The sequence below is a fragment of the Acomys russatus genome, chromosome 1 (genome assembly GCF_903995435.1).
Source record: "Acomys russatus chromosome 1, mAcoRus1.1, whole genome shotgun sequence".
Lineage (NCBI taxonomy): Eukaryota > Metazoa > Chordata > Mammalia > Rodentia > Muridae > Acomys > Acomys russatus.
The window spans coordinates 57,269,533-57,296,027 of record NC_067137.1 but is presented as its reverse complement, the minus strand read 5'-3'; the positions used below and the strand labels follow the sequence as shown (position 1 = coordinate 57,296,027).

Sequence of the window (26,495 nt, the reverse complement as noted above, 5' to 3'; positions counted from 1 at the left end):
GCCACAATGTAGACAGACTGACTCTTGGTTCAAGGACTCATTTCTCTGACACTCAGTTTAGACTGAGAGACATACCTGTGTGGTTCATAGAACAGATCAGCAGGTTCTTCAGAATCACAGAGTTACCTGAAGCATCACCTTTCCCTATTTATTGCATAACTCATTTCCTACATATCATCCTCTAAGTCTTCTCTAATGTACTCTGTCCGCATAGTAACACCACATATTTATTGTTCTTTACAAGAAGCAGCTTTTGATGGTTCAGGCCATTAACATTTGAGTGGCTGGGACAGGAGGATCTTAAGTACCTGTAAAATGAATTCAAGGCCTGCCTGAGCTAAAAAAATAAGTTCAACTAGCTTGGGCTACTTAGTGAGACCCTGTCACAGCTGCCGCTGTCATTCCCACCACCACTACCTCTTCTTCCTCCTCTTTTTCTAGGTAGTAGAGACTGAACTTAGCCATAGAACAGTGATGCATGTGTCTGCCCATCTTGCCTTATGTGCTGTGGTGAAGACTCTTAATGCTCAGTTAACAAACATAAGGAAACCTTACCTCTCAATCTTGCTATGAGAAAGATGCACCATACTGGCTTACCATGTGTTCTGTATAGAAATGCAGCCAGTGCCTGGCAATGAGCAGCCCCCTTACTTGGATTCTGAAGTCGAATATTTGGAAATAGTTTGCTTTTTGAGAGGAGTCCTGACTCCTGGGCCTTGCTCACTGTCTGCTTTTTTTTCCCCTGCTATGTTAATAGTCCTTTGGTTGTATAATGGTCTGGGATATTGGAAATGCATACTCTTTTCCTTTCTTCATGTGCTTTTTCATTAGTTTCTCCTCTTGTGTCTTTCCTTGCTAAAATCTGGTTGTTGTTGTTTTTCAGATGAATTTCCCAGTAATTTAATAGCATGGCATAGAATAAAATGAAATCTCAGCATAGCAGTTGTATATCAAAGTAGAATTCCCACCCCCTTTCCGGCCCCATTAAGAAATTGGAGCATCTCAATTTGTCTTGGACAGAACTGGTTTCTGTAGGACTTGGATTTTGTAATCAAGCTTGTTTATTCCTGGGAATTTTTTTCGTGACTAATTTACAGGTGGCTTCTAAGTTAATTGCTTAGAAAAAAGGATGAAACATTTTATTTCCTACATTGTATTGTCATGACTTTTACCCTGAATCATTTGCTTTCTCTAGCCTTCCAAGTACAGCGAGAGGCCTGTATATTTACGTACCACTGAGAAGATTAGGGTAGATGGTTTGAACTGGAATAGCAGAAAGCGGCATAACCGTTTCTCACATAACTGAGCATCAACACAGTGTGCAGCCAAGAAGCATCCAGGCCATCAGCAAACACCAAATGACTTCACATTAATTAAGTCATTGATCCTTTGCAGAGATGTGGCAGGGAGGGGATTTATCAACCTTAATTTGTTCTAAGTTATTTATCTTAATTTGGTGAGTAAAAATACCTGCTTTATGATCCTGTGCTCTTTCTCGTCATAGCTTCTCAGCAGTGCTGGTGCTGGTTAGTGAAGCTTACCCCGTGGAAGCCTTCTCAAACCATAGAGAGGCTTCTGTATTCTAGGAAGGCATGTAGAAAATGATCATCCTGTGTACTAACATGTAATAGAAGGTAGTTCACATAGGGAATTATGTGCAGTGTAGTTGTTTCACACTGATTCTTTGGAATCATTGAATTCATCATTCTACAGGTAGTGTGGAGGTAACGACAGAAATCTAAGACATTTGCTTCATAGGACTTTCAATGAGTGGCTAGTTACAATAAAAAATAAGAGTAAGAGTAAAAAGAATGAAGCGCTTCTGTAACTGAGCCATTGGCTTTAAGCCAGTGGACCTTGTGATGGCTGTGGTTGTGCATAACTCCAGGCTCAGTGCTCCACCTACACTGTATCCTGACAGTGTGGGCTTGCTGGGCCTTTCTACGTGTTACTGGGGAAATGGGGTCCGCTTTTAGGCTTTTTAGTCACATTAATTTAAAAAAATTAAGAGAGGACTCAAACAGAAGCCCAAGGATAGTTTTATTAGATTTTTAAAAGAAAAACCCCAGGGCAGGCAAGCTGTAAGACGGGAGATAGAGAAGAGGGGGAAAAGCCAATATGTCTTAGGTTAGCAATATGACAGACAAGGGGAGCTTTAGGGGAGTGAAGCCCTAAGTGTTAGGGAAAACTTGCTTATAGAGGGGATAGACAGAAGAAGAAAAGAGGAAAACTTGTCCTTTGCAGAATAATTCAGAAAAGCCACCCATAATGCATGCCTTATATAAGCAACTGTGCTAACGGCAGGAATTCTGGAAAGGAAAATAGATTATCTCATTAGTGATACTTATTCAGCATGGTCTAGGTGAACCCACCTTCCTGAGGAGTTGTCCCTTAGTCATGTCATTGACCAGCCCACCTGGAATGTTAAGTGTCCATCTAGGCCAGAGGTTTCATGTTCCTGACAGAAGGAAATAGTTTTCCCTAATAGGCCTTTATTGTCACAGTGATACATGTAGCGGCTGTCTTGTTTCTCTCTGAGATTGCTAGTACAGACTTGGCATGTAGTAGATACACCATGACGTGTTTAACTGGAAGGAGGAAAGCATAAATGAGTCATATTTGATATGAGTTGCTTGGAATGCCAGCATCTATGCAGAGACATTAACTAGGATATCAGAGGAAGAGGACCACCGGGCTGGAATTTCTAATGCTCATCAAGTACAGACACATTCTAGACGATGCATCTTTGCCTACTCATTCAATGGTTTACTCAGGAAAGATATTTATGAGCAGAATTGCTGGTGTACTGGGTGTGCCAATTTGAAAAGTTTTTTAAAAAATAAATATAACTGAAAATTTCTTCATAAGTGTATACCAGTTGGAAACACATGTGTCTGCTGATATTCCATATTCCTCTCACCCGCGTGACACATTTCATGGTGTCCATATTTGTCTCTCAAGAGCCAGGACTTTGCAGTAGACATGTTGGAAGAAAGAGAGCATGGAAGATGCTTATGCGATAAAATATTTGCTTTGCTTTTTTTTTTTTAATGCTCTTGGCTCAATATCATCCACTTTGAGATAGTGATTTCATATCTCAGCTTTCCTCTCCCATTAATCAGTGTTTTGTATTTGTTAGTTTAAATTCAGTTCTGATCTACCTTTCTGAGAAACATGTAAGTGTTCTGTATGCTGTTTACTTTGGTATATATTACAAGCTCTATATCCTCAGTGACTAGAAAGCAGTGGACTTGTGTTTGGATCAGTTGTTGGAGAACTAGCAGGATTCAAACATGGAAAACTTTCTGAATGTTGCTTACCTTAGTATGAACAAGAATACAGGAAGAAGTGGTGACTTATCCATTTAAGATTGTAGTGGCAGTGAAGGATACAGGCATTGGGCACCAAATTCTCTTAACTTACAAGAGAAATATAAATGTGTTGTACTCAAAAATTTGTATTTTCCTATATGCACATACCAACTCAATTTATTCTTGCAAAGTGATCCATTTATAACCTCCATTTGGCCCTCTGCCCCTTTAGTGACCGTCTTCACAAGTGGAGAGGTGTGGTGCTGGAAAATAAAGCCAGGGACTCATACACACCACAGGATAATGATTTTAAACATTTTTTTCTTCCATCCCCACCCTCTCAAATGACCCTTAGTATCAAACAGACATTTAAGAAAGGCATCCTGTTTATCTGATGACTTCCTTTTTCTTGTACTTTCTAAAGTATGTGCATTCTGTTCAGAAACTTCTCTATACACTAGCACCTGCATTCAACTGATCTGCCTCTCAGAGCACACCAATTGTGCAGATAGATCACAGGTAGAAGCAATGACCTACCAGATCACTCACACAGAGCCAACAGTTTCCCAAGGGGTTCATTCCCTTTGGCTTTCAACAGAAGCGGAGCTGCCTTCGTAATCCTTGTAAAGGGACCTGATTAACTTGTTTAATTACATTTCAAGGATCAACTTAATAGAGTAAGTGTCTCCTGACCCTCAGTCTCTGAAGGGTTGAGCTATGCCTGCCTTTCCTCCCGTGGAACAGCAAATTCTCATTCTTCATTTAATCATGTTGCTTGCCTCTTTTTTCTGGTCTTTCTCCTTGAATATTTCCAGCTTGTCTGTGATCTGTAAAACTCACAATTCCTCATAAAATGTTGAATGAAGGAGAGAGAGAGAGAGAGAGAGAGAGAGAGAGAGAGAGAGAGAGAGAGAGAGAGAGAGAGAGAGAGTGTGTGTGTTCTTGTCCCCAGATGAGTTTATTGCCTCAGTTTAAGAAAGAATACTATATACTAGGAACAGAAATGGTCATTAAGACCAGGTAGATATCCTGGTAGAAGATCTTGGCCCCCATTATTTGATTTTACAACTTGATGGTTAATAGTAAAGGGCAATAACTCTGCTTTTTATCCCTTTGCCCCATCAGCTTCTTCTTAGCTACTATTGATTTGTGGACTTGTTACTTATTCCTCTGAATTCAAAGTCGTGAGAAGAAGCTGTCTTGCAGACACTGATTAGAATCTCAGTAGTGTGGAGAGAATGAACTGTGACAGGTCCAGAGGCTAGCTACCTTATCTTGGCCTAGTTTTGGCTCCAGTAACAGCCATTCCTTGTTCACCACTGTGTCAGAAATAACATTCTCTAACTAATAGCTAAATCCTTTGGAATCTATTGATTTAGCAGACACTGGCTTTCACCAACCCAAAGCTAAAAGTGTTGTCAGATAGCATCATAAGCCTATACAAAAGCTATTTCATCTTGCTGTAACTGCCTCTCTGAAGTATATACCAAAGTAACTCAAACTTGCCTTGCTTTATGACTTTGTTCTATAAATCTATAAAACTGTTCTCCTGTTCTTCTTCTTCCTCCTCATCCTCCTCCTTTTCCTCCTCCCCCTTCTCTTCCCCTCTCCTCTCCTCCTCCTCTTCCTCCTCTTCTTCTTTCTCTTCTTCCTCTCCTTCTCCTCCTCCTTCCTCTTCTTTCTTCTCTTCCTCTTCTTTTTAACTGTCTGTACCATTCTGCATCTTCCCAGGTCACAGCACTATTCATAGTGCGGTACACTTCAGCTGTATCTTGCCATTATTTTCTCTTTAGGCTGGCAACTTATATGTCTAGACAGGGAGCAGTACCAGTAGAGGGAGGGCAGGATTGCTGAGGCAAGAACCATTGTTTCCATTTTTCTTTCCAGGAGAGATGAGGATATGTCCTCTGTGTCATCACAAATTTGGAAGATGAAATAGAGTGCCAGTTGAGAATAGCTTTTACCAGATACATTGTGTGGGACATGTGTTGGCAAATGCTATCAGATATTCTGATATGCTGGCTTTCTCTCAAGGGCAAGGCACCTCAGATGGGTGCCAATTTGCACAATGTCCTTCACAACGTCTTGTGATGTGGATTCACTATCCTGTTTCAAAGATGGAGACACAGGCTTAGATCGATGGCTTAGACTGGCTTAGATCAATAATGACAAGTGGAGACTTCTTTTCACTCTCCATCAACTCTCAAGTTGGGGCAGGAGAAAAATAACCGTTATGCTTTAACATCAGCTTCTTGATCACATGGACTTTAATGTCCCTCTAATTTCTCAGTGTGAGGCACTATTAAGTTTATACTAGTGTTAGCTGAGTTCATTTTAGATAGTATTCAATTGACAGATTTTTCTCCCCTCATCACTATCAAATATTGTTATGGCTAGTTAGGTTAGAAGGTAGTTATTTTCTGGACCATGCTGATTAAAAGGGATTGACATTGAATGGCAGAATGGCTGATAGGATGGGGCAGAGTCTGCATTTGCATGTGGGCCTTGAGTCTGACCTGAATTCATAGGCTATTCTGTAATAATCTGAAACACGAACTCGGGATCTCTACTCACCTATTTATACCAACCACATAAAGATTTCACAGTTTTCTGAAGCCAAGTCCTAACCTTGGCATTCCAGTTCATTGCTTTAGTGAACCTGTAAAGACTCTGCAGTTACCCAGCAGGACCTCATGCAGCTGCCTGCGGAAATCAGGGTAGTCCTGCCATTTCTGAGAGCCTTTTAATAGAGCACTGATTACAGATTGCAGGCACCTGGTGCTGTTTTTGTATTGCGGCTGAAGGGTACCATTTCAAAGATAAGCATTGGGCTCGACTGATTCCTATTTCCTGTTCTATTGCTTGCCAGGAATAGGTACCAAGAAGCCCATACAACAGCTGATCTGGCTCTGAGTGTGGAGACTACCAATGCCTAAGTGTTGACTCCCAGAATGATAATGCGCATCTGAATTGCCCTGGATGTATTCACCTCACTGTGGCTCAGAGCACCAAGGTTGTAGAAGGACTTCTGGTAACTGGAGTCAGCACAGACATCTATGGGTTGGGACTAGGCCAAGGTAATTCTGTGCTTCTTGGACTCCCCAGGCTGTTCCACTTGGGCCTGTTCCACTTTTGGCCTCAACAGCCAAATGAGAAAACATCAACTGTGAAAATTCAAGAGGAGAAGAGGTGTTGGCCTAAAATCAAGGTTTAGAAATCTATGGCCTTGCATAATGTAGGCTAGGACTATGTTTGTGCCAGTGCTAAAAAAAAAAAAAAAAAAAAAAAGAATGAATCTGAGGAGTGTCCCTACCAGGAGCTGTCGTGCTTTCTTTTGTCTTTTTCCCACTCTGTCCATACACACCAGTTCTCATCATCTACTGTCTTGGGACTAGTGTAGTAGTTTATACTCTCATATTATGTTTCTCTAAATTTCCTTGGAAAGACTATTGCAATGAAGAGAAGAACAGTGTCTTGTTCAAAGTGTGACTTTATTTCCCTTTACGTGTATGGCCTTGGAATTCAGCTTCTGGTTTAGGTAGAACTGAATGAGATAGATAGTCACCAAAATGATTCTGCGGGTAATATTTGAAACATACAAATGCTCAAAGTGTCTTTCGATGTATGTGGTAACTATCACTACGTGGGAACCAAAAACGTATCAAGGAATAGTTGTTGGTTATGAAAGTCTTTCTGAGAGCCTTCTCAGTAAAGCAAAATATATAGAATATCCCTTGGAGGGTTTTTAAACTGTTGAAGCTTGGGGCATTGCTACTGGCAAGCGAGGGCTGACCAAAGCATCACAGAAGATAGAAGCCATAGGATGTATGAGAGGTGTTGACCAAGAGGGTCAAAGTTGTGCTTTTGAAATGCCAGAGTGGGGCAATATAGCAAAAGAGTAGAGAGAGGAGTTTCCCCTTGAGAACCAGCAGAAACCTTTGAAATAAGTGTCTTTTAGAGTTAAGCCTTTTCTGGTTTGGAAAATAGCCTACATGCTTCAGAAACCTGCTGCATGGCAACCATCCAAGATCTTCTCTGGACTGACTCCTGGATGGAATCAAAAGAAGGGTGGCAGACAGTTTGCTGTGAGACTCACTGGCTACTGTCCTTTGTTGCAACTCTAGGTGGTGGAATGAACCTGGGAGAGAAGGACCTAAACATGAGGCGGATTAAAGTCTTAGGCAACAGCCCATTTTATGCAGAGCATCAGACAGTTCGTACTATGAGGGTTAAAACTAATTACCCAAATAAAGTATACAATCACAACAATATGGCAAAACGATGTTTTTCCATAGAGGCATATGACTAAAGAGACAGCTAAAGTAAACTCACTTCTGTCTGCTACACCTGGGAGGAGCACAAAGACACGGTCCAAGGTCAAGTCTGTGTTTTGAAAAATCAGGTCATGAGACTCTTGTCTTGTTTTCTTTGAGTTTTTTTTTCCCACAAATATTCGGAATTCTCACACGTCACCATTTTTAGACCGTGCTCAGACAGTCCTCTTTCTGGAGATGGACATCTGTTGCAGAGTTCCACCCTGTGCGCCAAGTCCCCAGTTTAACTTGCGGAAAGAAAAATGGGTTATCTTAGTGACACCCTGTGATAGTCTTTGCCAACAAAGCTGCATGATGTCCACATCCAAGACAAATTGATAGCAGCAAGGAATGGCCGTAGCCCAATTTGTCATCTTGGTGGTTGTTGGCCAAGGGTATCAACTGTATCTTGTCCATCAGAAACAAAGCCGATCAGAGGAAGACTATGAAATAATGAAGTTGCTTTTGATTTACTGAGAATACATTTCTGCCTCCCTCTCCTCTTTGATTTCTTCCATATAAATGGTACAGAGGAACAGAAACTCTTCTGGAATTGTTTCCTAGGTTCAAATCCCCACTTGCCCTGGAGAAGCTCTGGGATCTACAATAATTTACTTAACCACTTACTTTCCTGGGCTATAAAACAGTTTCTCCTTTCCATATATAAACGAATCTATAAGGATTTTTGAATACCAAATTTACATTTGTGATTCTCTTGGCAGAATTTGAGGCAGTGACATGGAAAGGTGCTTGTGGGAGCTGGAGCAAGCCTTTCTACCAGCATTCTCATTGAGCTACACAGACACAAAATCATAAAGCTGACCACTGGAGAGACCAGTTGAGCCTGGAATTAAATCCTTGGCCACATGATGAGATCAAGAACGTTAATGAACCTAATTTTAAATTTCACTTATGAAATTGAGGCATTGAAGGCCATAGAATCTTGGCTTTTAAGCCAACATGGTAAATGTGCATAATAAAAATGTGCCTGTGAAGTATCATGTTTTTATGTGCCTCTCTTTGCCATGGAAGATTTCATGCCAGAAGACACCACTGATGACATATCAACTACAGAAAACACATTGAAGTTCTCACCCAAACTACTTTGGGGCTATTCTCTAAATCAGGTATTCAGATAGGACCTGACTTCTAACTGATATTAGAATTAGAGACTATTTTAAATAAGTTTTACATTAATGTGATAGTAGTTGAAAACATACTGGCTTTATCTACATTTTACATGTTTAGAGATCTCATATACTTAAAAACTGGAGGTTCGCTCTACAGCTCTTTTTTAGTGTTATAAATTCAGCCATGTTTTGAAATAGAATTTGCTTAGTTGAGAAAACTTAAAATTTACCTAAGATTCAAGTCAGAATCTGCTGTAAAGGCTAATTCTATGTTTGCTAAAGATCCTCCGTGTGTGTGTGTGTGTGTGTGTGTGTGTGTGTGTGTGTGTGTGTGTGTGTGTGTGTGATCTATACTGTCAGCTTCTTTTTCTTTTTGGCTTTATTTGAACATGATTTGAATCATCTTTGCTACTTCCAGTGCTTGCTCCTGTAGGGGATGATCTCAAAACAAAATATTATTGTTAGTTTCTTCTTCTTCATCATCATCATATTTTGATTTTTACATACTAACTTATCATATTGTTTGTTAATGTTATGATGTGGCAATTTACAAATACAAGGACAATGTAAATAAACTTAAACCAGGTCTGTGGCAGAACAGGATTTGTTTTTAAATATTAAACCTATATGAAGGATGGATTTAGGAAACAAAGAAAGAGGAGATAAAAGGAGTGTATGTCTGTAATTGAAGTGACACAGGCACAGAGAATCCTGGCTACATAATGTCTCCTACAGAAGAGAGTATATATTTAGGGAACAGAAAGTCAAGTTTCACAAATACGTATCCCAGTTGTGGAGACTCTTCTTTTCTTTTTATTTGGTTTCTCGAGACAGGGTTTCTCTTTTAGTCCTTGCTTTCCTAGACTCACTTTGTAGACCAGGCTGGCCTCGAACTCACATTGCTCTGACTGCTTCTGCCTCCCAAGTGGTAGGATAAAAGGCATGCGCCATCACGCTGGACCTGAATCACCCGTTCTTAAAGACTTCACTGTGGCAGAGGCCGTTGAGTATGGTGATCAGAGTTTTGTGTTGACATTGTCTAAAAGTGTGTGGCTACAGCAGTAGATAAAAGGTGGCATGTGGCTGACGTCACTAGGCTATGGGCCAGGCAGGGGTTCTCTGCTCTACAGAGGAATGTGTCCTCTTTGAATGACGGCCTTCCAGCCCCTCGGTTGCTTATAGCATTCTCCCTCCTCTCTCCCAGTGCTTTGGTGTTGGCTGGAATCAAATCGAATGAGTATAATCATTGGATCTCAGTGGAAGGGATTTTTTTTTTTTTTTTTCTTTCAGGTTAGGGGGAGAAGAGGTCTGAAGTCACAGTCACAGATGTTTATGGGAACATTCTAGCTTGATGGCAATGAGGAAAGGAGGAAGAGTTTTGGGCTTATTTTCTTATTTTGAGCTCAAATAATGATATGGACTTAGTAGCATGTTTCCAGACATTTTTTCTGGATGTAAGTATGTAAATATACCAGGTGTGGTGGCACATGCCTTTCATTCTATCATGTAGGAGGCAGAGGCAGGTGGATTCTATGAGGTCAAAGCTAGTCTGGAGTTCAGAGTGAGTCCTGGGAGAGCCAGGGCTACTATTTCAAACAAAACCCACCCCAAACAGGAACAAGATAAGAACAGCAATAAAAAAGATGAAAGTGGAACTGTACATTTAGAATCTCCTTTTCTGTTCTGCGGCCTCCTTATTTTCACTCTGCATTATTTAATGCCCATTTTCCCAAATCAGGTTATATGAGTTTTTTTTTTTTCCATTTTTCCCATTTTTAATGTATGTGGTGTGCATTTGTAGTGTTTGTAACATGTTGAGGTATAAGTGAACATGGTTGGGTTTGCATACAAAAAATTACCTTGCACTTTATTTAATGACTCAGGTACTCAGTTAAATCCACAGCTCATCAATATGGCTAGTCTCATTAGCCAGCTGGCTCTGGGAACTCCTGTCTCAGACCTCTGAGGTTGGAACTATAAGGGATCTGCCACACTCATTTATGAGGGTTCTGAGGACCTAGATGTTTGTTGTATATTCTTGGTCCTGATTTAAAGAAAATATGTGACATTCCACTAGGTGGATGTACTCCATCCCCTCTGTAGTTAAGCAAGGAAAATTTATGATTATTATGGCTTCCATAATATGTTGTTTTTAAAATGAATCTCAGGTAAGCGTGCATCTATACTACAGTATATGCATTTCTTGAATAGCTAAGCTTCTGGTTCAGTGGGTTTCAGCTTAAATACTATCTCCATGAAAGAAAATCAACACTTTCCCATAATCTGTACTCAAAAAGAATTGGCTAAAAATAGAATAAGTTGCCATTATAAAAAGGCACATCTGATGATTCTTATTTGCAGTCAGGAGATGATAAATTCAGCAGCTGTCTTGACCTACATTGGAGATTGAATGTGGAAGTGCTTTGTAAACTCACAAAGGGCTATAGACTCGTAGGGATTCCTTTGTAGATCTGTGCAGAGCATCTGCCATGGGCTTCTGTTCATGAAACATGTTTACTAGTTTGCTTAACAAGTAAGTCATTAAGTACAGCAGGCTACTAGCCCCACTAAAAACAATAGTTTTTTTTTTTAATTTTTTTATTAATTTATACTTGTTACATCTCAATGTTTATCCCATCCCTTGTATCCTCCCATTCTTCCCTCCCTCCCATTTTCCCCTTACTCCACTCCCCTATGACTGTTCCTGAGGGGGATTTCCTCCCCCTGTATATGCTCATAGGGTATCAAGTCTCTTCTTGGTAACCTGCTAGCCTTCCTCTGAGTGCTACCAGGTCTCCCCCTAGAGGGGACATGATCAAATATGAGGCACCAGAGTTTGTGTGAAAGTCATACCCCACTCTCCACTCAACTGTGGAGAATGTTCTGTCCTTTGGCTAGATCTGGGTAGGGGTTTAAAGTTTACCACCTGTATGGTCCTTGGCTGGTGCCTTAGTTTGAGTGGGACCCCTGGGCCCAAATCTGCCTATCATAATGTTCTACTTGTAGGTTTCTAGGACCCTCTGGATCCTTCTACTTTGCTATTCTCCCATGCTTCTCTCATCTAGAACAGCCTAAGTGTCCCTCAGTAGCAGAATGGATAAAGAAACTGTGGTACATATACACTATGGAATACTACTCAACTATTAAAAACAAGGAATTCCCGAAATTTGTGGACAAATGGATTGAGCTAGAAATAATCATAATGAGTGAGTTAACCCAGAAGCAGAAAGACTCAAATGGTATATACTCACTTATGTTTGCATACTAGCCCAAGAGGCATGCCCCATGAAAGCCTTCACTTACCAGGAAACTGGGACAGAGGGGAGGACATCCTATTGGGACTCTAGATTAAAAACAATAGCTTTAAACCTATTTGTGCAGCAGAATAGGCTGAGAACATCCACAGGGAACGTTTTTTTAAAAATCTTTTAAATTTCTTTATTCTTGATATTTCATATATTTTTATTATTTTCTCCTTTTAGAAGTATGTGTCTCCGTTAAGAGTGTTGTTCAAATACTTTGCATAGTTTATTAATTTGGTTTTATGCTGTAACACTTGTGAGCCCTTAAGCATGTGTTCTTGATATTCTGTGCCAGTGTGCCCCACCTTCCTGGCCCCTGGCATGCTTTCTCTAGGCTTGTTTATACCAGTAATAGCTCATTGAGCTAGTAGTGGCTGTACTTTAAAACTTTGAATGTTATCAGATTTGTCTGACTATTGGACTTTATCTGGGTTCTTTCAGGTTCTATTTATGAGAACTATTAGTCGAAAGTGTTTGTTATACTACATGGAAGAATTGGCTAACAGATATAACATGTTCGTGGGACTCATTCTTTATCCACATGCATATGTGCCCTCTCCAAAAATGACCCATTCTCTACCAATTGCTAACTTCCTGGTCAAGGTCGTAGTTTTGCATAAGGTAATGGCTTTTTAAACTTGGCCGAATGACTGCATGGCAACTTGAGAATGAGGTAGAGTTGCTTAAAATATAGTTTATTAGATTGAGATGTAGGGAAATCAGATGTGCAACTGGATTTGAGATGCTAAGTTTACTTTCTGGTTTTCCCACTTATATATAATCCAGTGTACATTAACGTTCCCAGGATGAGGCTAAACACATACACCTTCAAGTACATCAGAAAGCCCTGAGAAAAATGAACACCACCACCAAAAACTTGACACTTGACCCTAGGATGAACATGGTACTCTCCCAATGGTAATTTTTCAAAGGAGAAAGGCCTGGAGCGCCTCCCTTTTTATATAGAAGAGACTGTCTAGATGTGTGTGTCTATACATGAAAAAATGTGAGGTTTGCTAAGTAAAGTTGGAGATTATTCTTCCAGATATCTTCTTTTATGCATGAGTACATTAATTCAGTGATTACAGTTCAAAAGATATTTCATTATTCATATCATAATAGGAGTTAATAAAAATCCTCCATTTTTAAGGTTAATCAAATGTATACTTTTCCATATGGCTTGAGAAGGTGTGAATCAAGATGCAGAAGCAAAGCCATGCCAGCTGGTGAAAGTGCACATCAGTGGGTCCCTGGATGTGTTTCAGAATATGGCTTGCTTTCTTCCTTCACTTTTTTTTCTGTGTTTCCTTAAGTGGGAGACATGAAAGAGTGAAGACCTAGAAAAACTAATATGTTCTCTATTTTTCTTAAATGACCCAACAGATCATAAACCTGTCATAGGACAGTAACACAAGTGCATGGTGAGAGAAATTCAGTTTTCTAAGCAGCTTGAAGCAGTTACAGTAGTCAGCAAAATGAAAACCAGGCACCCTATATTATTCGTGCATGTGTCAGCATGTCTTTTTGGTATTAAAAAGAGCCTACTGTGTTTCAGAAATAAAGATAACATGCTTTCTGCCGAGGGTAATAGATATAGACAGGTGTGATTTTGCAGTGGAAAGGCATTCCCATGGTCTTCCATCATGGATCCCTGGGATTTCAATGAAAATTTCAAAATTTTCCATGCATGGAAGTGACACGTCAAATTGTGGAAGTTGCTTTTCTGCTTTCACTATGTGGGTTCTAGTGATTAAACGACAGTTGGCAGGCTTGGCAGCAAATGCTTTCACTCTCTGTGCCAACTCACTGGCCTAATGGTGAACCTTGTGATGTGGTCTGTGATCAACCCTTGTAGGGCAGAGACTGTATCTTAAGTTGTTGTGGAATTTCTAATATCAAACATAAGGGGACTTGTCTATGAACTGGTCAGTTTCAGCGCAGTCTGATCAAGCCTTTGAGCTTCTGATACTGCACATGCTACTGTGCTGCCAGGCTGGGTGCAGGAGCTTGTTGTACTCGAGGTATACAAAGCCTTTCCCTGCACCTTCAGTTCTGATTGGAGCATGTGATGTTTATGTGTGTGCAGGCATGTATGTGTGTGAATGTGTGGAGACCAGAAGTCAACCTTGGATGGCTTTCCTCAGTCACTCTACCTGTTTTATTTTTGAGCTGTATTGGCCTGGCACTCACCGAGTCGAATATGCTGGTAGGCCAGGGAACTCCAGGGACCCACCTGTCTCACCCTGATGGCGCTGGGGTTACAGGCCCATGTCACCACAGTTAGCCTCTACCCCCTCCCACCCTGCCCCACCACTGGCTATCAAATGCAGGTCCTCTTGCTTTCGTGAGCTCTCTCCCTAAGCCTAACTGTGAGTTTTTAAATTGCCTGAGTAAATATTGGTTAGTGATGATTTGAAGGTTATTTGTGACTACAATGGTGAAATACAGTAGATTTGCCTAATACACTTGAGCTGGATTTATGTTCAAATTGATTTTGAACATGAAAAAACGAAGCAGAATTAAGATCATTGGGGAAACACAACTTTAGGAAACCAAATATTGTGCTAGGACTGTGACTGCATAGTGTGGGCCTCGTTGGGAGAACATGCTGGTTCATTTTCTCTGTTGTTGGTCACCCACTACCAGTTAACTACAGAAGCATAAAGTGGGAACTGCTGGGAAGCACTTTCAACCTATTTGGCACGGGTCAGACATGGATGTAGAATTCCATGTCCACTGGGGCTGAAGGAATATGTGGAAGGTTTGGCAAGGGGCCAGATGGTGGCAAGTCTATGCAGTGGAACTGGACAGTAGGGCCCACTGCAGGAGACTAATAAACATGAGCTCCTTAGGGGAGGAAAGGCAACTGAGTAGTGGTGAAATTAATGGTATTCTGTTTCCTAAATAGCTATTATATAGCAGATGATATAATTATTTCCACTATGAACGAAGTTAGGAAAAATGTATTTACATTGGAGTCAAAGGAGATTTGGAAGGAGTATAAAGAACTGGATTTAAGGGTTCTGGCAAAGGAGGCAGAGGATGGATCCTGTTGCCAGTTAGGGGAAGGCATAGCTGAGGTAGAGATTAGCAAGCCCCCCACCCCAGAGCCCATCACTTGCCCTTCAAGTCACATTGTGCTGAGGTTTCAGGTAGTAAGAACACCTCCCCCTTCTTTGCATCTTTATAGTGTACTGTGAAGAACTTGCTGTTAGTGTTTCTGTAACTCAGAGGTTAACCCGCCAACTGAACAACACTGCACCTGTGAACACTCATTGCTCCTTCCCACAAGGCCTACAAGATCGTCAGTTCCAACTTTGCTTTTCTTTTTCTTCAGAAAATTTCCTGTGCGCCCTCCTCGGTTGCTCTACAATGAGTGCCAAATCTGCCATCAGCAAGGAAATTTTTGCACCTCTTGATGAAAGAATGCTGGGAGCTGTCCAAGTCAAGAGGAGGACAAAGAAAAAGATTCCTTTCTTGGCAACTGGGGGTCAAGGCGAATATTTAACTTATATCTGCCTGTCAGGTAATGAAAACTGAATAATAGTATCAAAACAAATTTTGTTTTAAAATGTTTCATTCTAAGGCATCTGGGAGGGTCCTGTTCATTTTGTAATTTCTACCCTTCCACTCTTTTCTTTTGTCTTTGTTGTCACCCTCTCGTCCTTGTTTACTCATGCCTTGCCCTCTGTTGTTGAGATTTCTTAGTATTGGAAAGATCGTGAAGTTCAATCTTCCTTTTCCTGAAGAGTCTCTGCAGAGTTTGGCAGGCACTTCCTTATTTGTTCTTTCCTTCAGAGGGAGTGCCTGCCTTTGGGGAGTTTTGTTTTAGAACTCTTCTTGGTATTTGGATAGTTGTCACTACTAGCAGACTGAGCTTCACTTGTTTTTTTTTTTTCCTTTTTTTTCCTAGACCATTTCCAACAATTAGTAGTAGTTATTTTCCTTGGGAGAAATATTGGTACTTTATGAAATAGGAGGAAGACGATTTTCTTCACAAATCATTGCTTTGCCTGACATCCACTGCCTTGGGAAGAATAACCATCTGTTTTTTTGAAGCTTAGAATTTTGTTGGATTATTATTTTTTCTTTCTGTTTGTGATTTGAGGAGATATGTGGGATTTACTGTGGAAACAAACCAAATTTTTTTTTTTTTAGACAAAATCCACATAAATTTTCTGTGAGCTTCTGGGTGATGGTAAGCTAAGCACTAAGGGCATTTGTAATATTTCTCACAAGAGGATTCGGTAAACTAAGCTTACCACAATTCATCTTTTACCAGATCTTTTTGAGTTGGGGTCTGGAAGTAAAACTTTAATTTTAAAACCTGGTTTTAACTTTTCAACAAAATTACAGATCTGATAAGTTAGTCAGAATTAATTTTAAAGTATAAATGACTTTTTGTTGGAGAGGTAAGAATTTATGACTATCTTAGGTCAGAATGAAATGAGAATATAGTACTTTGATAAGCATGCCTATATAATTGTTACAAAAAAACTTTATTTATTTAGAGGGTGAAGTTGCTAAATTTGGGCTAGGTTGATCAAATTTCCTGTGGTTTGAAAATACTTGTGTTTCTTTAGTATAGTCACATACTGACCAAGTAGGTGCTGAGTTAGGAACCAGTAGCTAAGTTGGGATTTTTGTTTGTTTGTTTGTTTTGCTTTTTAAATCCTTTCTCCTTTTATTTTATGTATGTCTGTACAACATGTGTGTCCAACAGCAGTGGGAAAAAGATGGAATCAGATCTTCTGGAAATTTGGGTTATAGACCTCCGTGAGCCACCACGTGGGTGCTGGATTTCTAGGAGTGTAGACAGTGCTCTTAGTTACTATGCCAAAGTTCTCCATCTCAAAGAAGCCTTTCTCAGTACCAGTCTAGGATTTTGTTGATAATATCAAAGTCTTAAAGATACTTTCATATTTAAAGATTTGTACCCTAGCATTTTGTTGTTGTTTGTTTTTTGTTTGCCAGCAGTGCACAAAGTACATACCAATAATCTTGTCTTGTGTTTGGCTGAGCAAAGACACATGATATTCTAACCCTGATTCTCCTCACTGTTTTGAAATTTCCTACAGAAACACAAATGAATGAAAAGTGCATGGTGCAGAAGTCAGTTGAATCTGGCCTGCTATATACCTATAACGGAAAGACAACAATTTTCTTTGGCTTTTAGATGTATATTATTATCTGCCTGTTTCTAATCATACAGTCCCTGAGAGTGGAAATGGGCTTCTACCAGTCTCATCTCAGGGTAGCAGTCTCAACATCTCTCAGAGTTGTAAAAAATAGCCTGGGACTTTCAGCAGCAACCCTGTTACAATTACCAAGGCTTTTGGGAGGGAAGTGTGAAATGACAAGAGTTGTTTTTTCCTTGCATTCTAATGGAGCAAAGGCCTTGTTCTGAAAGTCTTAATCCTTATTGTTTTTAAAACTGTGAGTATACAATGAACAGGTACACACAGTAGACCTGACAGGTTAGCAGACTAGAATAAAAACCAGGACAGAAAAGAGTCAGGTAGCTTTGATGCTCACTTTTGTTGCATTATGCTACCTTTATTTTCTGCTTTGTACAGCTTGGAGGCATAGCAGTTTTGATACACTAATGATTTTTAAATATATTTTATTAATTTATTCATATTACATCTCAATTGTTATCCTATCCCTTGTATCCTCTCATTCCTCCCTCCCTCCCATTTTCCCCTTACTCCCTTCCCCTATGACTGTGACTGAGGGGGTCCTCTTCGCCCTATATATGCTCATAGGCTATCAAGTCTCTTCTTGGTAGCCTGCTATCCTTCCTCTGAGTGCCACCATCTGGGCCCAGGGGTCCTGCTCAAACTATGGCACCAGCCAAGGACAATAGATACACTAATATTTTAACTAACAAGTTAATCAATATTTTTTATCTTTTATGTGCTAAGTATCTAGGTGCTGAAGAAAGGATCATAAGAAAAAATAGCAGGTTAGCTGGGCTACTGTAGACATTAATTACTTAAAGAAATTCATATAATTGTAAGCTATGAAGAAGGCAAAAAGGAATAACACAGGTATGCGTGTCTGGAAGAATTCGTCCTGTTTGGAAGAAAGGGCTTCTGAGTTTTTAATTGGGTTGTGTGGGCAGCATTCAGGCAGAGGAGTGGTAGTCTTATTAGCAATGCAACTTTGGTTTTTCCCATTTCCTGTAGACTACTAGGGACAATGTCTTTGGAGCTGACCACAAGTAGGAGGTTGAAATGTGAAAGCAAGGATGACAGCCCTCTTCTTGCTATTAGTGTAAATTGCCCATGCTTTCTGGGATGCCAACCCCTGCACCCATTTAGCGTGGTAGATGAAAACCAGCTATTAATTTATAATGGGCAACTTTTGTATAAATTCGGTCTGCAAATAATCTTTAACCATCTTTTAAATACTATGAAGCATTAAAATGAAAGAAAAGAAGTTTGCAAAATATGCCTCCAGACACTGGTATATAGTATCTTAACCAGTGTTTATGTGATTTTTTTTCCTCAGGGCCATATATAATTTATAATTTGAGAACCAGAGGTCTGGGACCATAAAGTTTAGTACTTTTAGAGACGTTCTACATTGTGAAGAGGTATTTTTACTATATACGAAAGTGGTGGAAATAAGAGGATCTTTCTTGGTTTATTTAGCTATTATTTTGGAAGGAGAAAGATATTCAATCCAATTTGTTCACAAAGAGATTATGAGATTAAATTTGACAGTTTCTCACTGCCATCCAGTTCAACTTTTTTTCTTAGATTGATTGATAAATGTGTTCATGTAAGGTGGGCGTGGTCGTGTACATCTTTTACTCCCCCACCATTAATTTATTTATATACTTACTTTACATCCTGGTGGGAACTTCCTCTCCCTCCTCTCCTCCCAGTTCCTCCTTCTCACCTTCTCTCAGGCTCCATATGTGCCTCTTCCTTTCTTCTCAGAGAAGAGGAGGCCTCTCATGAATACCAACCAGCCTTGGCATGTCAAGTAGGACTGGGTAGATCTTTTTCTACTGACACTAGACAAGGCTGCACAGTAAGGGGAAAGGGATGCAAAGGCAGGCAACAGAGTCAATCAGTCCCTGCTCCTGCTGTTAGAGGTCCTACATGAGAACCAAGCCTGTTGTGGTGGTGCACACCTTTAATCCCAGCACTTAGAAGCAGAGCAGATGGTTCTCTGAGTTCCAGGCCAGCTTGGTCTATAGAGTGACTTTCAGGTCAACCAGGGCTACAGAGAAACCCTGTCTCAAACAAAACAAACAAATGAAAATATTCACGTGAAAGTCTTACAAGGTGAAGCAATCACAGTACCATATACATACCCATGCACTTAATAAATCCCGCTCACATGCGAACAAGGCACCCTATAGCAGAAAATCACTGACATGTTTGTGCTCATGACAACCCAGTATGACACATTTTATGCTTTGTGGAATTATGAATTCCGTGTGCCAAGAACTTTATCTTTAGCTACACATAATGCTTTACACATAGCACTAACTGTTAAAATGTTGATAAATCTAAACAGAAACATATGGGAGTGAGCTGAGGACCACACTTGTATCAACAGCATTTTCCCAGCATGCAGGACACTTTACACATAGCAAATTGGGCAGAATTCTCTCACTACCAAGATCCTATAATTTTTAATGTTTAATTTTTTTTCACAATCTTGCTACATTGCCCATGGCTGGCCTTAAACTCCTCTGTTTAAGTGATTCTCTCCCACCTCAGCTTCTCAGGAAATTGGATTCATAGGCCCTGACTTCATGCCTAGCTTAATGTTTTATAATTCTTGATTTGTGGCATACCAGCTACGCAATTCTCTCTCTGTGAATCAATTCTTATTGTTTTTCTTAATGATTTTCAAATTAGATTTCAATGTAGCCACAAGTATACTTCCCTCAGAACACAATAGTGTTCACGTCATTAATGACTTCAACATTTGCCTTTTTTTTTTTTTTGTAACAACAGGCCCCCCACCACCCCCCGTTAACTCTGGAATGGTATACAAATGCTTACACACTGGGATATCTCCATGATTGGCATGCCTTACACGCCAGTTTCTAGTTTTTCCTCTCAGCGATGATAAAAAATGAAAAAGACCAGCAATAAAAATGAAAAAGACCAGCAATGCAGAGTGCTACTAAACATGCAGTGCAGTGTGAATCCTAATAATCGTGGGAACCTAAAACGGATGTAACTATTTTGGCTGGAACTTTGGCAGTTTTTAATTCAAAGATATATCCCTAGCCAAGCCGCACACACACAAGGAATAAAATCTCATGTCCACATGAGAGCTTGTACATGACAGCTCATAAATTTCATTCATAGCCACAAACAATAATTAAAGATTTCACCCACACGTTGAGTGAGTAAACAAAATATTTTATATCTTTCAGTAGAGTTTATCTAATAGTGAAAAGAAATGAGCTACCAATACATGCAGCCACATGGACAGACATACGTGATAAACATCATTAGGGTTTCAAAGCTAGAGCTGATATGTTTCTTTAAGTTCCTCATAGCACCTCACATTGCTGGCTAAAGTATATAGTAAGAGCCTGCTGGAGGCTGCTATTTGGATTTACGACTCACTACTTGCCTGATTAGGGTATAGACTTGACTTTGAACTATTAGTGCATTCAAAGGATAAAGGCAAAAGTTATCTTCCCACAATAATTTGAGTCTATAATTGAAGCTGAAACATGCTAAATTAAAATTAGTTTATTTTCATAGTTCAGTTTTCTGCTGAACAGTCTGTAATTTCATCTTTATAACCTGTTTTACTTCATCCTGTTTTAGGTTGATATGTATAGTATTTGATAGTAGCTTTCATATTCATAAACAGATAAGTGCCTTCCCTGGATACTACTATGTCCCCACAGAAGGAACATATGGAAAACAATTTTTGTGATTAGTGCATTCTTTGACATATCTTGTTGAAACAGAAAACCTTAGTACTTTTTAAGTTATTATAGATTTGAAGAAAGAACAAAATTGTCTTATTAAAGAAACTTCTGAATACACGCTGATGAAGTAATTTATGTGCATGTATTCCATGGGAGGCTGTAGTGTGGGTGAGGAGGATTGAAACTGGTGCTTCTGCTCTGTATCTCAGCAGCTCTTAACCCTAGGTATTCTGTGGAGTAGCCCCAGAACCTTTCAAAGGAACATGTGGCCCCTTCCAGGATGCACTGAGGTCACCAGGAGGCTTATAGTTTGCAAGTGTTAAATGCCTGGGACTCACAAGCAAGGTTGACACAGTTTACAATGTGAGGGCCTTGCCCACTGGGATATATGACATAGTGACTTATTTGAGGTACCTAATTTTATTTTAAAAAGTACTTTTATTCCCCTTGTTTTCTGACCATTGTTAAATGGCCTCTTTGCAGCTCCAGCTGTGCTTTTGTCAGTTGAGTCCCTGTGGCAGGCATGGTTCCATTTCTCTCCCTATATTCCCTCACTCTACCCTTACAATAACGCTATGAAGTAGTTATGTCTCACTCTGTAGGTGAGCACAGATGTGAATTAGCTTGTTTAAAATCGTCACAGGTAGCAGTACCTGGATAGGAACCTGGGTAGTTTGGTTCTAGTTTGTGTTCCCTGAGTGACCTTGTTCTGCTTTCTTAAGGAAAGGTAGATATAAGACTACCTTGTGTGAGAAAGACTTCCAAAACCAAACATCCTTCCCTGCTATCTCAAGCAGCCAATGACCATTTCTCGGTATTCCCATGTCACCTGCAGGTTTATGCATTTGGTTTTGGCTGGATGGTAAAGTTGGTAAACCAAGCCGTTAAAGCTGTGCATCTTCAAAGATGTAATTAGCAGATGTATCGGAGCCTTTGAAACAAACTCCTGAGGGAAATTAATGCTTTCTCATAGTGACCTGGCTATGTGCAAGTTTGTTTTGTTCATTTGTATATTGGAAGTGTTCTTAGATGTCCTTATGATTCTAAATCATTTCTTGTGAAAATTGATGGTAATATTATCTTTTCTAAAGCCCCTTTGAACAGCAGTGCCCAGCAATAGACAACCAAGAAGTCAATATGTACCATTTAAGTTATCATCACATTAGCTTCTGTTATTTCTGCTCTCCAGATGACACAGCCAGGGCTAAGTGGATAAGTGTTTTGTATGCAACTGAGCAGCTAGGGACCACACGTAAGACTCTCTCTTCCAAAGTATACACACTTTTAAATTTGTTTTCCAAGACAGGGCTAGGCCTGAGGAACAGGGCTCTCCCATTCCCTTAACACAACATGATAACATTCCTTGAGCAGAATGTTCTGGTCTCTGGGGACCTAGAGGAAGTGCTGGCAGGCACTTTGGCTTTTCTAGTGGTTTAGCACGCCGGCAGAACTTTCTTTTTCCATTCTCGCTTGTGTGTGTTCCAGGACCCAAACCAGATGGAAACAAGGGAAAGCTCTCAACAGAGGCCAGTGCCAAAACATTTCATTTAAAAAGGAAACGCCATCTGTGCACTCTCCCACCACCCAACCCTCTGTTTCCAGGAGCAGTCTCACAGCTGACTCATTCACTTGTGTTGGTTTTGATTAGTTTTCACTAATTGCAAAGGTAGAACAAGTGGCTAGGGAGCCCTAAGGCAGAGCTCCCTCTGGACTGTGGCTGGAAAGGCAAGGAGCTGTAGATATCCCGCAGCAGATGACAAAGGAGGGGCTGTTGTCAAATAGGCACATGGTTCTTTGTTTTGGAGTTTTCTAAGCTTGGGCTGCTGGAGGATAATGCCCTTTGCTGTGGTGTTGAGATATCGTTATCGGCATTTCATCAGTACATCATGGGCAGAGGCTTGTAGCCTAAGAGTCTCTCTCTCTCTCTCTCTCTCTCTCTCTCTCTCTCTCTCTCTCTCTCTCTCTCTCTCTCTCTCTCTCTCTCTCTCTCTCTCTCTCTCTCTGTATTTTAATTGTTTATTATGAGAATGAAACCCCAATGGGGCAGGGACTTCTGTCTTTCTGGGATCCTAGAGCTGTACTTGTGCAGACATCAATGAACACTTCTGCGGTAGATCATGAAGGCACAGAGAAAGTTCCAAGACTTCTACAGTCCAGTGTGGGAAAGAGGTCCTGGAGAGGAATCCAGTTCCCCGGAACTCCCCTCTTTAATCCTTCAGTGCCAAGAGTCTCTCTTACTCCTTGCATTTCTACCCCTGTATTTCTGAGCAGCAACTTAGGCATTCCCCTGATGTCTGCTACAACATTGATTCCTGACTTTGTTGAAGCTTTGAGGCGCAGTGTTCTGATCTCTAAAATCGGAGTGATGTCTGTACTTGAGGGTGGTTTGAAAGGCTCCATATGTATCTGTGAGTGCCTGAAACAAAGCTAGGTTCTACTTGAGCAGTGTCAGGTTTGTGCTAGGCAATGCTAATTAATCTGCGGGGTTCTTAAAGTCCTAACTGATACCTGTGGTGGCAGACCTCCTTACTGGTGTCATCGGAAGCACTGTCACTGATCTGGATTACCTCCTGCTCCTCTGGGCCTCTGTGCTTCAGCTTCACAGCCTCTCCTTCTGTGGTCTACACAACAGTAACCCCAGTCATTCTGATCCTGGCTTTCTCAGTCAGCATCTCTTAAATTTCTTTAGTCCAAAAATTATGTCTAGCTTCCCTGTCTAAGGTCTGCCATTGGGTGGCTTTGTGTGTGTTGCTGTTGTACTTCAGGGATTTGGACTGAAACGTTGACTACGATCTCATGAGTGTTTGTGCATTGCTGAATATGTTGGGCATTGGTGCCATTATGTTCAGACCTCTGTCCATCAGGTTCCTGTCCCTGAAATGGGAGATGTTATTTTCCTACACCTATCTTCACGACATCAAAAGAAAAGTTAAAACAAAATAGAACAAAACATTCTCTGGGGTCAGTCAAGTGCACTGCTAATCAAACAACAGAAGTGGGAGAGGCTGACCAGATGCTTGCCGAGGGCTCAGCTTTTTTCTTTTAAAGCCAGCTCAGATTCTTGTTTATGTTTCTGAACCTCTTTCCTGTTACTCTCTGTGTGTGTGTGTGTGTGAGTGTGTGTGTGTGTGTGTGTGTGTGTGTGTGTGTGTGAGAGAGAGAGAGAGAGAGAGAGAGAGAGAGAGAGAGAGAGAGAGAGAGAGAGAGAGAGAGAGAGAGAGAGAGAGAGAGACAGACAGAAAGACAGAAACAGAGAGAGACAGAGAGACAGAGACTGTGAGTGTCTGACATACAGTGATTGACAGTTTTACCCTAGGTAGTCATGCTAACCCATATGCAGTTTTCTGGAAGAAACCACAAATGAGCAGAAGCACAGTGCACTTGACAGGTTTTCCAGGACCATGGAGCACAGACGGCCAGTTAGCTACTGTGCTGGAAGCACAAGTGTGCTCCCAACCACCTCCACACTGTCACTCAGCATTACACCGAGGGGCTCCTCAGTTCTTTTCTGATCACTAGATGCCATCCTTGAGAAGAGGTGGGCTGAGCAGAGCGGCTCTCTCCCACTCCTGTTGAGGGTCTCAGGTTTCCATGATGCAAAGGCTGAGCCCAGAGCTAACTCTGGGCTTTAAACTGGATCGTAGCAGCTGGGCTTTCCTTTGACTCTGTGTGGAAGAAATTGCCCTTACTCACAATGAGATGCTTCTGGTGTTTGTCTCTCAGTTCTCTCTGAATTCATTAAATTGCTGAGCAGAAGATTTTATTTTACCTAATTGCCTATTTACCAAGAAGAAAACAGAGACGTTTCCTTTGTCTTCAGACTCTTAGAGTCATCCCAAATGAGCAATTTATAAATACTTCCATTGTGACCCACAGTAGGCGCTTCCATTGTGACCCACAGTACAAAGCTATTATCTCAGAATTTTGAAGGACCTGAGTATTTCCCTGCAGAATAAATTTGTATTATGAAGAATAAATGGTCATTTCATGGCTCCTTACTACATCAGATAGTCCCCCAAATGCTCTTTTCTCACAGGAATCATTTTCAGTCTGCATTTCCTTCAAGAGGGCTATGGAGATTTAAAAAAAAAAAAAAGAGAGACTGCATTTCCTGTTTTAGTTGTAATCTCTCTGGTGATTTTAATGCTGTCACTTCCACCCCACCTTCTCAAGTCAAGTCATTTTTTATCTACCATATGGACCCTGTGTGGCTGAGGTTGAGGACCTCAATTTAAACTGCACGCTGTGCTCATATCTGCTTAACAAACTGCACTGCTCTGAGAAGATCACAGGTGCTTGGGAAAGGGTTTGACATGCCAAACTTATTCCTGTCCTTTACTCCCTAAGACCCGAAGTTCTGTTTGCACAAAGGGAACACTGGAGGCTGAGAGCAGCCCTCTAAGCAGCACTGCACAGCTCTGACATCGGATCAGAATTCTTTCTATAGTAGATGATTCATGAAGTTTAGAGCATTACTCTGCACATTTGTGCATGCAGGTACACATGTACATGTGATATATATGTGTGAAACATGCATAAATAAATTCATGAACATTTACAACAAATAATATACCACTAAAGAAAAAAAAAAGGAAAAAATCCAATGGCAAATACTGACATTGGCTTTTTAACTTTCAAACTTTTTAATTTTTATTCACTATGATACTCTAGATAAAATTGGTAAGAAGAATTTTATTTTGTATATTCTTTGTAAAGATAATTTTAATGGTTTGCTGTCTACCATAAAGTAACCATTTATCTATGGCTGAGGTTTTTTTTTTTTCTTCAGTTTTTATCATGAGAAATAATGATCTTGACATTATGGATTTTTGTGTGGGTGTGTCTCCAAGATCTTGACATTATGGATTTTTGTGTGTGTGTGTCTCATTATTTAGCTCATGCTGGCCTTGAACATAAAACCCTTTGCTTTATTCCCCAGTTGCAATCATGAACCTCCTTGCCTAGTTTGCCTGCATTGTTTGTACATGAATAAACTGGGGACTTCCTGACTAATGCGAAATGGCTGCCGTACTAGAGGGAAAGGACTGGGACTTTGGCCCTCTGTTCCCTATTAACTTTTTGCCGTGGACCAAAATTGGTTGATTTCAAAACTCAATTCTGGGGGCTGAAAAGATGGCTCAGAGGCTAGGAGTACTGGCTGGTTTTGCAGAGGTTCCCAATAACCACATGGTGCCCCACAAGATCTGGTTCCAGGGAGATCTAATGTTCTCATCTGACCCCCACAGGCATTGCTTGCACATGATGTGCATACACACATGTAGACAAAACACTCATACACATGAAGTAAATTAAATTAATCTAATTGCTTCAAAATTAAGACCTCCAGAATTCCAGTAGAGTAAAATATCCTATTCGTTTTGTGTATTTAACATTCACTGAAAAAAACTCATGCTATTTAATGCTGTTCAGTTTCAAGTCCTCCTTGGTATATGTGTGTGTGTGTGTGTGTGTATATATATATATATATATATATATATATATATATATATATATATATATAT

At 40.4% G+C, this 26,495-nt stretch overlaps 1 protein-coding gene across 3 annotated transcripts in view; it reads left to right on the top strand.

Moving 5' to 3' along the window:
- The window catches only part of Stxbp6 (syntaxin binding protein 6), a 229,119-nt gene that overhangs the window by 47,683 nt on the left and 154,941 nt on the right, over positions 1-26,495 (top strand). For 2 of the 3 annotated variants that reach the window (XM_051145532.1, XM_051145513.1), the window contains exon 2: positions 15,394-15,582. The exons of the other annotated variant lie outside the window; for it this stretch is intronic. In XM_051145532.1, the coding sequence (XP_051001489.1) occupies positions 15,429-15,582 (154 nt within the window). In that variant the 5' untranslated portion in view covers positions 15,394-15,428. The remainder of the gene's footprint in view (positions 1-15,393; positions 15,583-26,495) is intronic. 3 annotated transcript variants of the gene reach the window in all.